Here is a 14,327-nt window from a genome sequence, read left to right as displayed (position 1 = left end):
TCTGCAGGTTTTGATAAGAGCAGCAGAGAAATATACATAAAACACAGTATTGAACATACACCATTATTTAAACAAAAAAGGTAAGCATTGAACGTAGAGACAGTTTTGGCAGAAAGAAAGGGCAGTGTTTTATTTGCAAGAACTGGCATACAAGCGTTGCAAGCAAAGCCAGCAGTGCACATTAAAAAAAAAAAAAAATGTTTTTCACACTTCTTTTTTTCAAGGCACATTTTTGGCACACACACTCAACAAAACAAGCAGTTCAGAGTTTTGAAGGTTAACAATAAGTTTCCCTTCTGTTTATGACCTGTGTTTATGATGGATCTCCTATGTGAACAGGTAGCTGCATTTGGAAAGCTATTTCAAGGAACGAAATAAAGTTATCACTGCAATGTAACCTATGTTGCAAACGCAATATGAAAAGTATCAAAAAAGAAACCAATGGCTAGTGAGTATACTTGAAGTTACATTTGCACCATAAATTATTTGTAAGGTCACCACTTTCTCCATATAAAAGAAAATCTTTGATATATATATTAACTCTGCAGTGCTAGCCGGTTCTCTTACAGACATAATTGACCACTAGTGTTGAGCCCATTAATGAAAAAAACTTTGGTATAATGTTTGTTGTTCTTACAGTAACACTTCAGTCATGTGAACATTAGGGATGGGTAAATAAAGTAAATAACTGTTCAATCAACCAACTTCATAAAGGCATCTCTCCTGGGCAACAGAAAGGTGATGATGCACTGTTCTATACAAGTTTACTACTGCAATCATCCAACCACGATGGCAATTGTGGGTCTAGTACATGGATTCTTCCGACTTGGTTGTGGCTTTCGTGAGTACAGAATTGCCTGCCTTTAGAGGAAAACACCTCTATTGAAGCACGAATAGGAGAATGAAAGCTTGTTATTATTATTTTTTTAATATCCATTAAGCCTCATATTGGCCAGTTATTTCTCATAAGGTAAAAGAAATACAGATATGTCCGACTCAATACTAATAATGCCTTCTTCTGGTAACTCTAATAACAAAACCGGTCATAATGTTCTTGGTGCCTGCACTAATATTCGCTCCAGGTCATACATGTGCCTATGTATTTTAATTATGCCTAAGACCCAGTTTGTCCTTATCCCTTGATTCCTTTGGATAATTAGGGAAACAAACCTTTTACACCATTAAGCACACATGCATGCTGAATTGGTGCACATTAGAGGGTTAAAAGTACATGTGTCTAAATCATTGCACAGTAATGCCCACAGTATGTGACTTAACTCTAACTGCATTGTTCTGAAAATAGTAGAATGTTAGTCCTGAAAGTGGACGTGAGCTTTACTAAGGAGATTCATAAATAGTGTATCCAAGTGGCTTTGTGTACCGAAAACTCCAACTGCTTTGTTTGCCTTTTGCATATTTTTTTTACACCCAGTGGTTTCTGTCGCATATTTCTAAAACTCCTTGTTGACATGCAATGAATTCGTAGCCACAAATTATCTTCAGCAAGTTAAGGTAGAAAGCCACAAGAATATTCCAAAGATGAAAGGCCAGAGTTGGAACGAATTCATGTGCTGCCCATCGTTCCCATGTTCGCTGAAACGGAGGCACTTTGTGGCTTGTATATATAACATTTAGCATTTGTAATCTTATCAAGAAATGCTACTGATGATAGTAGTTATCTAAGAATGTACTTGTCGCTTTTTTCTCATTCACATCACTGTGCCATCTCACAGCCATGAAATGTTTAGCATTCAGATTGAACTCTGTTCATTGAGATTAAGAGACTTAGATGGGCTAGTTGGTTGCTGGCTTGATGGAACATGGTTATAACGGTGCGTTTTGAGGACGGGACACAAAAAGAATAAATCTAAGTAATATTTTTACATCAAGTAATTTGTTTTTGATACTCTCAACTTGAATGGCAGCACATAGAAGCTGCAGCACTCAGAAGCTGAATCAAACTAAAATTAACATATAGCAAACTTGAGGTAATCAAGTGGCGTCAAGCTTATTTACAACCAACCGCAGGGTAGCTTGAAGTCAACTGTGTTAAGGACTGTATAATTCTCACGATTATAATGTTCATCAAACTGTCATGTTGGCATGACAGATTTTTTTTATGGAGATTTTGTGTGCGAAACTGAGGTGTGGACCAACTCACCGTCATGGAGATAAAACACTCGCATAACCACGCAAAAAGAAAAAAAGGTTGTAGGTGGGCCAGACATCTAGTTCAAATACATTCAAGACAATCTAACGCCAAGCAAGTGTTCTAAAGTCCCTCAAGTTGTGTTTACATTGCCTTTGTATGGTTACACTGACATTATAAAGCCTAAACAATAATTCCTGTTCATTCATCGCATCAGAGAGCGAAAAGATGCAACGTAAATTGACCTATATATATATATGTTTCAAAAGTACTTTCTGGAAATGTGTGGTTTTCCCTTTATTGCCTAGGCACAAAAGATGTTGAGGTAGTGATAACTCTGAAATCAATCGTGAAGGCACTATGTCAGAGAAAGAACAGGCTTAAAGATGAAAGTGATCTACAGGAACTGGCTAAAACATAAATGCTAGACGAATGAGATGGCTTCCTTTATGGCAACGCTGAAAGCTGGCGCTTTGTGTAGTGCAGTCAGCGCTGTCTCAACTTCTTGAACACATTAAAACAAACACTTCTACACTGCATCATTTTTGTGTGAAAATTTGGTTTGTTTGTTTATTTGTGTCTTCATTAAATGTTTTGCACTTCACACAAAAATGGTGCAACACTAAATAGCTCAATCTGCAATGAACATCAAAAGCAGCTACAGCCGTCATGCTGCACGGCCACCGAAAGAAAAGTGGTAGCTTAATGCGTGGTGGAGGGCTCTTTTAAAATGATCGACGCTGCTTTACTTCCCAGAGTTACAGTTAGAATCAATTTCAACTGTCTGGTGTTCTCTAGCATTCAACATTCCCCTAGGCAAACAAGCAGGAAGCGCTCCCAAAATAAGCACAAATAAAAGCAGCTCAGGTTGTGTAAAACTGGTTCAGAACAAGTGGAATGTCAAAGCTAAACATCGGTGGGCACTCTTGCAGCAAAACAATAACAAAGTGATTGTGGATGCATATATAATGCCACCAACGGCAGTCCGCTCCGGAGCCCCATAAGTTGCACTTTGCTCCTAAGCGAATTACTGGTTAAAGAAAGCGAAGCAAAGGCCTGGTTAAAGAAAGTGCTAACAAAGCATGTAAATGTAACTTCGGTGGCAGTGGGAGGTGAAGGCCGTTCCATGATCACAATGCAAAAATGCCATGTAGGGTTTACACAGATCTTTACACTGTAGTTGCAATGCAGTACACATTTTGCTTTGCTGTTGCAGCAAACTACACTGTCAACATAGAAAGCTAAGCTGCATATTTGGCCTGTGTCCTCTGGTACTGAACACTTGTTGACCCTGAAGTTGGTGTGCAATCCTTTGCAAAATGCCTACACTTTGATGTCACAGAATAAGTTAACGTATGTGCATATAAGAGCTGTAGAGCACGCACAGTAGTCACAATAGTGCAGCTAAGATGATTGGCCATTGTGAAAATTATCGCTCACAACATTTGGCTTGGGAGTTTGGGATCTTTGTGCCTCTGCAATTTCGGACAAAAAACTGGCCACTGGCCGCACGATAGCAAGTAGTGATGACATGACATTAAAGGGCCCCTAAATCACTCTGAGCTTAAAGGCGAGTAAGCGGCTTCTCGCTCACCTTTGCTACTGTCTCTATGGGCCGTTCTTTCTTTTGCACTTCTCTAAGAGACATGTGGACGCTACTTTAGGACCGAACGTCACGTTGGCACTTTTTTTCTAGTTTGAAAGCACCATCTACTTCTGGTTGCCATGACTCCACACTTTTTGACTGCACACACATTGCAAAACATGCTACACAATGTGAAATCAATTGATTGCACCCAACAGGCAAGCAAGATAACAAGAAACAGTGGGCGTGTGGCTGCCTGGCAGTCGGGTCAGAACTAACGTTCCTCATAGAGAAACCAATCGATAGCTTGTGCCCTACTGACGTGATGTGCATGACCCTCTTGGCTTCATGAAGTGCGAAAAAGAGACCGGAAAAGGCCGGAGAAAAGCACAGTTATTTTTTAACTTTCTGTGTAGCTTTGCCATGTTCATGAGAGATGACCATCGCAGCATTCTGTCTACACTGCGCGTGCTTATTTTAATATTTACTCAAAATGTCAGGTGCAGTTAGGGGCCCTTTAAAGCTTACTATGAGTGCACTGAGTCACTATGTGGTAAGAACTGTTGGCCTTGGTTATCTCCTAGTGCACTCGGTGGCCTATCGAGATTACAGTGCCAGAGCTTTGTGAAAAATTGCTTGACAAAACTCAATTACGTGCAACAGAAGGAATACCACCACAACAGCTGCTAGGAAATGTAAGCGCATTCAGAAAAATCATAAAGCCAGCACGTCTATGTGATCGCGACAATAGAGTTCATGCAAGTGCCGAGAAGGTGAATATCAGTATCCCAAATCGTGGAATGGTGAGACCACTGCTTCTCTACACTGATGCTGCATGACTTGGCAATTCATGCTTTCGCAAGAGCTCTTCTTCAGGAGAAACAGTTCCTGTAGAGAGAGATGGAGTTGGCAGTTTTTTCTCAGCCCTTTTAATTTCATGCGGTTAAGCCCTTGCACATTTATGTCATGAGGTGGGGTTTGTGTCTGCGTTTGGAACAAACAGGCAAGTATCATTTCGAACAGCTAGTGCCTTCTCTTTCCCCGCAGCTTGCACTCAAGAGAGCACCAAAATTGGATTATGTATTGTTCAGCAATACCAAGTATAATCAGCAGTAAAACATTTTTTTTTTAAAGCCAGGTGAGTGCAAAGTGCTAGCTGGTTAAAACAACCAGTACCATTTCTTTCATGCTGCCTGTTGCCAGCAAGCTGCCATTTGTAGCTAATGTACTTCTTCAGCTTTAGTCGTTTTTGTAACAGTGTGTGTTCCAGACACAGACACAAGTTTCAGTATCGTTTTTAGATGGTATATGCGCCATGCAAGCAACAATTAATTCAAATCAGCCAAGTAATAAAATCTGATAAGTAGCCACAGCTGCTGGAGAACCCAACAGAAATTGTGCAAGTTGGTCAGACACAATGTGCAAAAACAAGCATATAGTAGCAATCTCTTATTTGGCAAATGACAAGCATATACAGAGTACTTTGGCTGCTCAAAATGACGAAGGCTATCGCAAAGTAACAATCAGTGAGCCAATGGTTTGGCTTTAAATGAAGGCACATACATTTCTAATTTCAAATTTTTACTAAATGTCATGGCATGTGCGTTTTATAAGTATGAAACATGCTTATCTTAGTGACTGTATGATTATTGCACAGAAAAGACAGTAATAGAGCATTCAGCAACCTTGTTTTGAAGCGCATTACTAACACTGTCAGCTAAATCAGCTAAGGCACCTAGCTTGGTGCTGAAAGCAGATCTTGCAGTACAACATTACATGAGATGCGCAAACACCAGCACACTGAGCATCATCGTGGCACCAAGCATCATTGTGACACTTTCAATAATCTCAACGTTGATTATTAAAGATTATATGTTGTGCTAAGTGTACTAAGGCAGCAGCACAGGAAAGACGAAGGACACTGCAAAATAGCTGATGCTGTGAAGAAGAAGACGCGCCTCGCGGCACAGACACATCGCCAACGCGCGGCTCGGCTCCGCTCGCGCTGTTGATTAATGTCGCCTTTTTTGGACAGTGCCTCGGGCTGTCTCGCCGTTCCCGGTCGCTGCGCTTTTGCCTTAGGAGCCGCCAATAAACCTCTTCTCAATTGGTGGAGGCGCTGGGACTCAAACCCCGTCGCTTGTAACCCTGGAGCTGCGATCAAGAACGCTATCGCCCGCCATGACCGACAGCTCATCCCAAACGGCGCCGACGCCACAGTCCGTCACTTGCACCGGCGTTGCACGACAACGCGACCCCAAGATCTTCAGCGGTGCAGACGATGAAGACGTAGAAGACTGGTTGGCGTCATATGAACGGGTGAGCGCGCACAACAAGTGGGATGATCCAGCGAAGTTAACCCACGTCATCTTTTATCTGGCTGGTGTTGCCCAACTCTGGTTTCACAGCCACGAAAGTGACTTACCCACATGGTCAATCTTCAAGACAACCTTTACAGAAGTGTTCGGCCGACCCGCTGTTCGCAAACTGCGCGCTGAACAACGCTTGCGCGCCCGAGCACAGCAGACGGCAGAAACATTCACGAGCTACATTGAAGACGTCGTGGACCTGTGCAAACGAGTCAACGCGGCAATGCCCGAAGCTGAGCGAATTCACCATATACTGAAGGGCATCGATGACGGCGCTTTCCAGATGCTTCTAGCCAGGAATCCACGCACTGTGTCCGAAGTCGTCAGCCTATGCCAAAGTTATGATGAGTTACGGAAGCAACGCGCTTCGACTCGGCGTGCTCTGGGCAGCGACGACTTGGTGGCAAGCCTTGACAGCATGTCCGACCCATGCTCATTACTTCAACGGGTCAAGGACTTCGTGCGTGAGGAAGTTGCCCGCCAACTTTCTCTAGTCCCCTTCACTCAGGAGCCCACCTCCCGTCTTCCAAACACGCTCCGCACTCTCATCTCCGAAGAGGTCGCTCAAGTTGTCCCTTCCGCACACCATCAGCTGCCTGCAGCCACGAATCTCAACTCTGCTCTGGCCGTGCAGCCTGTCGCGACTCCTCCCACCTATGCGCAGTCAGTCCTGCCTGTGGCTGCGCCTCTTACGTACGCGCAGGCAGTACGCAGGCCTCCGCCTGCGTCTTTCGCGACCCATTCCCAACCGGTGCCACCGGAAGCCCATGCTGCATCTTGGACCGCACCGAGAGCTAATCCTTGGAGGACGCCTGATAATCGTCCCATCTGCTATTCTTGCTGCACTCCTGGACACGTCGCCCGATATTGCCGACGTCGGCCTCAAGCGTTCGGCGACGCCTCTCGGCCCTTCCAGTACGGCAGCCAGCCCTTTCGCCAATACGCCACTCCTTCCCACCAACCGTATGCTCGTGCTGACCTCCCAGAATTTCCTTCGCGTCGCTCGCCATCCCCTCGCCGACGCTCGCTCTCCCCAATGCGTCGGCGACCCGCACCACCTGACCAGGAAAACTGAACGTCGCAGTTCACGAGGCAAGAACTGCGCCCCATTCGAACTGTCTAAGTCCTCGCGCCTGTCCTGCTAACGTGGTCGAAATTAGTGTAGAAGGTGTTCCTGCATTCGCTCTTGTGGATACCGGCGCAGCCGTTTCTGTGATAGCCGCCAAACTGTGCCGACGTTCGCTGCGCAAGGTAACCACGCCGCTTTCTGGACTGTCGCTTCATATGGCAAGCGCTCAGCACGTCACTCCGCACGCAGCCTGTACTGTACGTGTGCTTATTCACGGCATTGTTTACATAGTCGAGTGCATTGTTCTTCCCACCTGCTCGCATGATGTCATCCTCGGATGGGACTTCTTATCCCGTCATAAAGCCGTGATCGACTGCGCATGCGCCGAAGTTGAATTTTCCCCTTGTGACGCACCCTTGCACGAAGATTGTGACCGCCCTTCTAAACTTACCGCGCGCGAGGACACAGATATTCCACCTGGCTCCTTCGCTCTCGTACCCGTCTCTTGCGATGCCATCACTGATGCAACGGTCCTCTTCACACCTTCCGACGTCTTCATGAGCCGTAAATCTCTCCGACTACCCTTCGCAACACTTGACATGGCTGGCGGCTGTAGCAATATATACTTCTGCAATCCCCTCTGTGCGCCTATTACATTGCTCGTTGGTGAATGCCTTGGCATTGTGGAACTCCTCGACTCTTCGTCTTTGGTTGACGTCCCCGGAGACTCTTTTGATGTCGACTCCGGCCAGTCGTCTTCGATTTCCACACTTGAAGAGACGTCCAAGGATGCATTCTCGAGTGCCATCGCCGATACCCTCACACCTGCCGAACGCGCCGACCTTCTTGATCTCCTGCACCACTTTAGAAGTTCATTCGACGTTTCACAACCTCACTTGGGCCGCACGTCGGAAGTGCAGCACTACGTTGACACTGGTTCACATCAGCTGTTACGTCAACGACCCTACCGCGTCTCGGCCGAAGAGCGTCGTGTCATTACCACCCAAGTTGAAGATATGCTGCGCCGTGACGTTATTCAACCTTCGCACAGTCCCTGGGCATCGCCTGTCATTCTCGTTCGCAAGAAGGACGGGTCTATTCGCTTTTGCGTCGACTACCGTCAGCTAAATAAGGTAACACGCAAAGACGTCTATCCTTTGCCGCGCATCGACGACGCCCTCGACAGTCTTCAGGGAGCAGAATTCTTCTCGTCCCTTGACTTGCGTTCGGGGTACTGGCAGGTACCGATGGCGTCAGCCGATCGCCAGAAAACCGCATTCATTACGCCTGACGGCTTATATGAATTTAACGTAATGCCGTTCGGGCTTTGTAACGCCCCTGCCACCTTTGAACGACTCATGGACAACACGCTGCATGGCCTCAAGTGGTCCATATGTCTGTGTTACCTCGACGATGTCGTGGTTTTCTCGCCTGATTTTCCGACTCACCTGCTCCGCCTCAGACTTGTTTTGACCTGTCTACCGAACGCTGGCCTCCAACTCAACCTCAAGAAGTGCCGCTTCGCCGCGCGAGAGCTCACCATTTTAGGCCACGTTGTGTTCAAGCACGGCGTTCTACCCGATCCTGCAAAACTTCGAGCAGTCGCTGAGTTTCCGAAGCCTCAGACCATCAAAGAACTTCGAAGCTTTGTGGGCCTATGCTCATATTTCCGGCGCTTTGTTCGGAATTTCGCATCGATCATGGCGCCATTGACTCAGCTTCTGCGCGGTGACACCACCCTCTCCTCTTGGTCCCCTGCATGTGACTCCGCCTTCGCTACGCTGCGTCGTCTTCTCACCTCCCCACCTATTCTTCGCCATTTCGACCCGTCAGCTGCAACTAAGGTACACACAGATGCCAGCGGGGTCGGTCTCGGCGCCGTCCTCGCCCAACGAAAGCCAGGCTACCCCGAATACGTAGTCGCCTATGCGAGTCGCACGCTGACGAAGCCTGAGGCCAATTACAGCGTGACCGAAAAAGAGTGCTTGGCCTTAGTATGGGCACTTGGCAAGTTCCGACCATACCTGTACGGGCGCCCATTCGACTTGGTCACAGATCACCACGCGCTTTGTTGGCTTGCCAACTTGAAAGATCCCACTGGCCACCTAGCCCGCTGGGCATTACGCATCCAGGAGTACGATATTCGCGTCGTATACCGCAGTGGGCGAACACACTCTGACGCCGACGCCCTGTCTCGTTCACCTTTACCTCCAGACTCGGCCTGCGGAACAACTTCCGCACACTCCATCTCATCTCTCGACATGGACTCCTTTGCCACCGCACAACGTCGTGACCCGTGGATCGCTTCTCTTTTCGACTATCTTTCTGGATCATCGACCATCCCTGTATCCTGAACCCTCCGATGCCAAGCAGTTCATTTTGCCATTCGTGACCAGCTGCTCCACCGACGCAATTACTCTCCTGAAGGCCGTCGGTGGCTTCTGGTGATTCCCCGCAGCTTAAGGTCACAAATATGTGCCGCTTTCCACAACGATCCACAGTGTGGCCACGCCGGAGTCTTCAAGACGTACGAACGAATTCGCCACCGCTACTACTGGCGCGGCATGTACAATTTTGTACAAAAGTTTGTTCGGTGCTGTCTTGACTGTCAACGCCGCAAATCGCCGCCTTTACGCCCGTCTGGTGCCTTGCAGCCGCTCCCGTGCCCTGCCACACCCTTCGATCGCGTCGGCATCGACCTATACGGCCCGCTTCCTATGACGCCAGATGGCAATCGGTGGATCGTAGTTGCTGTTGACCACTTGACACGCTACGCCGAAACTGCTGCTTTACCAAGTGCTACGGCACGGGATGTAGCCTTTTTTGTTCTACATCGCTTCGTGCTTCGACACGGCGCACCTCGAGAACTCCTCAGCGATCGAGGTCGCGCCTTCCTCTCCGAAGTCGTCAAAAGTTTGCTCTCGGAATGCCGTATTATTCATCGGACAAGCACGGCATACCATCCCCAGACTAACGGACTCACAGAGCGATTTAACCGCACACTTGGTGACATGCTGTCGATGTACGTGGCATCTGATCGTGGTAACTGGGACCGCATCCTTCCATTCATCACGTTCGCGTACAACACCGCGATCCAGGCCACTACGGGATTTTCACCTTTCTTCCTCTTGTATGGCCGCCAGCCTACGCATACCATCGACACGCTCCTTCCATACCGTTCTGACGCCTCCGAGTGTCTACCTGTGTCCGACGTCGCCCGACAGGCCGAAGAATGCCGCCAGCTAGCGCGCTCCTTTACGGCCAAGCAACAGCAGCGCCAGAAAGAAAGCCGCACCGACACGCTTCCGAACACCACCTACGCTCCAGGCGTTCTTGTGTGGTTGTCTGTGCCTTTCCAGACTCCGGGGCTTTCCTCGAAACTCGTCCCAAAATTCGAAGGGCCTTACCGAGTCTTGGAGCAAACATCTCCGGTGAATTTTCTAATTGAGCCACTGTCACCACCTGAAGACTTACGCCGGCGTGGACGTGACATTGTCCACGTCTCGCGTCTCAAGCCCTACCACGACCCTCTGCCTCCTGATTCTTAAGGCGCCAGGATGGCTCTTTTTGTCCGGGGGGAGATTGTGAAGAAGACGCGCCTCGTGGCACAGACACATCGCCAACGTGCGGCTCGGCTCCGCTCGCGCTGTTGATTACTGTCGCCTTTTTTGGAAAGTGCTTTGGGCTGTCTCGCCGTTCCCGGTCGCTGCGCTTTTGCCTTAGGAGCCGCCAATAAACCTCTTCTCAATGCGTTCAGTGCTCCTTAGTATGTTGAACTAACTAGCCTGTAAACTCGTGCTCAGCGACAGGTTGTGGTTGGTTATACACAAGTGCTCAACTAGCTTGGTCACAGTTTAGCAGCAATGACTACTTTTAATACTGTTACCAAAGTCAGCTATGACATCAAACATTGTGCAGAAAAGGAACCACCACAATTCATAACACCAAGTGAGAGGAACAAAAGCTTTAGTGCACCAAGTGCAACAGTTTTGGACTTAACAACCAAAAACAATTTGTAGTGTTCATCTAGAATGAGCACTGAACTGGCTATACGGAAGTTTTAAGTAAGCACTTCAGCTACCTAGTACTATAACGACAAATGAGGTCTAGATCTAGGAAGCTTTAAATCGCACACTGCCATTCAAACACATGTTAAATGCAAAAGTGATCTTTCAGGCGACCTTCGAACCAATTCTAGTGACATTTGTTTACATATAAGTTAACATTGTAGCAGGTGTTTGCCACTCACAATTTTATTTGTGCCTGTGTAATTCTGTTACAACAAATGCTGAAAGGAAGAAATTTTGGAGATTTCAGTAATTCAGGAGCTAATTTTGCCCCAAAACGTTCAGTTTAATAAATCCCAACATTTTGTAGGAGATGATATTGACTTCATAATAAATTAGCTCAACAAGACGAGCAATTCTGCCGAAATGTTTAACTTCCATGTTACCAGATATGCCCACTGCAGCTCGGACCAGAAAAACAGAGACAGGTCTGTGTACATTTCTGTGTGTTATGTGCTTCAGTCGCGATAACCAATACGGTCTTCAACCTTGCCTCATGTTGTAGGTTCTTTTGTTTTTAATTCTCACATGTTTCTGTTTGGAACAAACAGGGAAGTATATCTTTTCGAACAGGTGGTCCCTTTTCTTTCCCCATAGATTGTGCTCAACTGCTGCCACGTGTCCCCAAACTGAACCCAAGAACTGTGAAGGCACTATTCTCAAAAATAATTCCTCTTCTCGTGTTCTAACACTTAAATTTGGTTTGGCAGTGAAAACACTGCTTCATTTTAGCGCAGCACGTGACTGCAAGTAACCTCAGTAAAAAGACTCGCAGGACAATTATGGGTATGTAACGTCACGTCATACACTATAACATAACAAGGTTACGCTAGCTGTGGTGTGGATTGTGTGGATTAGGCGCTTTCATTCCTGATGTCGTCGAGCTCAATCAATTGCTTGGGGTCTGAAGGTACTTTTTCCTACACATTTCAATGTAAAGGATGTGCCGCACCAAAACTTCCGCGATATTGCGGACACAACTTGTGTTTTCTGCCGCGAGGTGATTGAGCGTAGCATTAGTGCTGCGTCCACTTCGCTTTAGCGTTTTTAAAACCAAACTCAATCCATGTCTCTGGAGACTGCGGCCACAATCGGTACTCATACCGATTGTAGCCACAAATAATCTCATGTTCATAGTACTGGTAAATCTTAAACCATGGCAAATGCAGCAACAGGATGCAGGAAAAGTTGTTCTCAGAAAACAACCAATGGTTACCTTTAGCTGCCTCATTAATTTGAGTGCACAATACGAAAACTAGTACGCAAGGTGAGCAACTCAATGTAATGTGATGCACTAAAGTTGTAGGGTTTGCTCTGCCCGAGCGATATATTTGGACAAAAGGTGCTCTCAGTGTCAAATGAAATGTGGACAGCAGAGTGCATGCCCAAAGCATAACTGAAGGTACAATGCATGTCATTGGCCATTCAAACCAGAGACAGGCACACATTTAGTTCGTCCACAGGGTGCGAGAATGCTTGCTGTACTGCGGTAGCTTTGCTTGTTTTCTTTGATTGTTAATTTTCTCACTTTCAAATCAAAGAATAAAAGCAAAACTATCACAATAGGGCAAGCATCTTTGCACCCTGCGAACAAACCGGATGGGTGCGCTTGTCTCTGGTGATGACGCTCACTGTACTTTAGTTATGTATTGGGCACACACTCCACTGTTTGCATTTCATTTGATGGCAATAGTATGCTCACAAGAGCAATTAGGATTGATGGAGAGTTGAGTTGGGGTCTTACATCTCAAAGCTGGCTATGAAGGAACTCCTAGACAGATGTACATGAACACTTTTGCAAGCCACCCTCATCGGAATGCTATCACAGCTAAAGCAAGCTGCTGAGCCCCCGTAGCGGGTGGCTGAGGCAGGCCATCAAATGTGACAGTGCAATGTGACTTGCTGAGGTATTGGCAAGGTCGATGAACAATGAAGGGCAAAAAATAAGCAAAATATCAATGTGTTATGTAAAGAAATCTCTCCCATGATATATCACTCTGATTAAACTATCTACAGATGTCTAAATTTATCTACAGTCCTGCCTAACCCGATTTTCATTAAAAGTAGCAAAGCGTGTAAGTCACCATGGCCACCAATCACATGTGAAAGTGCAATGTAACACACTTGTGTGTCAGAGAAAAAGAGATCGAAACGACGAGCACACTATTATACAGTGCTAAATAAGAATGTCAGAAGTGCTTCTGAAGACATCCAAGTTACCTACTAAAAACACGAACAATACAACTCTTGGTGAAATAAAAGTAATGTTTAAATTGCTGGTATGCTCTGCCACCACCAATTCGAAGTTTGCATTCATTATTTATTTATGGGCCATTTCAAAAGATGATGAATAAAAAATGATGAAAAAAGTTTTATGCTTGCAGCAAAAGTCAAACATGGCAGCTTCCACACCCTACATTAGCTGGACACTGTTTTTTGGGCTGTGCTGTTGCAAACTACAAGCAACAGCACCCTCTTCTCTGCAACATATGTCCGAGCCCTGCCGTGCCATACTTAATCTCAGTGGCAAATTAAGTGATGTGGTGAAAGCCAAACAGTGCATGCCCATTACCTGCCGTGGCTTCACTGCGCCACGCATCATTCCTACAGAACAGAAGGTAGCAACACGGCAGGCGACAGACTTAAAGAGGAGATGCGCCGCTGTGCCATTCTGTCTGCTAAGCTGCTGCCCTTTGTTACGAATAGGCACTGACTGGCCTAGTCCTTGCGGCGACTAGCAGCCATGTCGCACCAAGTTGTGAGCCTCCCTCAAACCAAGTTGCTATTTTTGGGCTGGCAGTTAACCAGGGGGCATCAGTTAGGGCACACCGACATCATGAAAACTCCTGCTTTTCAAGTTCAGGGGTAGATCCGTTTGGTACGTCGTTCTGATAGGTGTTTCACTACCTCCCGTAATCAGGTGGCCGCCATGGGGGTTGAAGAGTGGTGCGATGCCCCAGACCTGCATGCAAGTAGAGACAAAAATGGTCAGCCAGGTGTGGAGTACAACTACAGGCAATGTTTCACATAGCTGTGAGGAGAGGGGCACAGATGGACATGTATGCACATAGGAGAATGGACAAGACTG

At 46.7% G+C, this 14,327-nt stretch overlaps 1 protein-coding gene across 2 annotated transcripts in view; it reads right to left on the bottom strand.

Annotated features, from left to right (window-relative positions):
- Window positions 1–103: 103 nt before the first annotated feature.
- The window catches only part of LOC126517949 (putative phosphatidate phosphatase), a 50,119-nt gene continuing 35,895 nt past the window's right edge, over window positions 104–14,327 (bottom strand). The window contains exons 6-7 of one of the 2 annotated variants that reach the window (XM_050167781.3): window positions 14,147–14,201; window positions 104–4,622 (exon numbers count right to left, since the gene is read on the bottom strand). In XM_050167781.3, coding sequence (XP_050023738.2) covers window positions 4,555–4,622; window positions 14,147–14,201 — 123 coding nt within the window. In that variant the 3' untranslated portion in view covers window positions 104–4,554. Of the gene's footprint in view, window positions 14,202–14,327 lie in introns of both variants that reach the window. The other variant, XM_050167779.3, reaches the window with a different exon arrangement.

The sequence above is a fragment of the Dermacentor andersoni genome, chromosome 11 (genome assembly GCF_023375885.2).
Source record: "Dermacentor andersoni chromosome 11, qqDerAnde1_hic_scaffold, whole genome shotgun sequence".
NCBI lineage: Eukaryota > Metazoa > Arthropoda > Arachnida > Ixodida > Ixodidae > Dermacentor > Dermacentor andersoni.
This window is presented reverse-complemented; position numbering and strand designations above follow the sequence as displayed.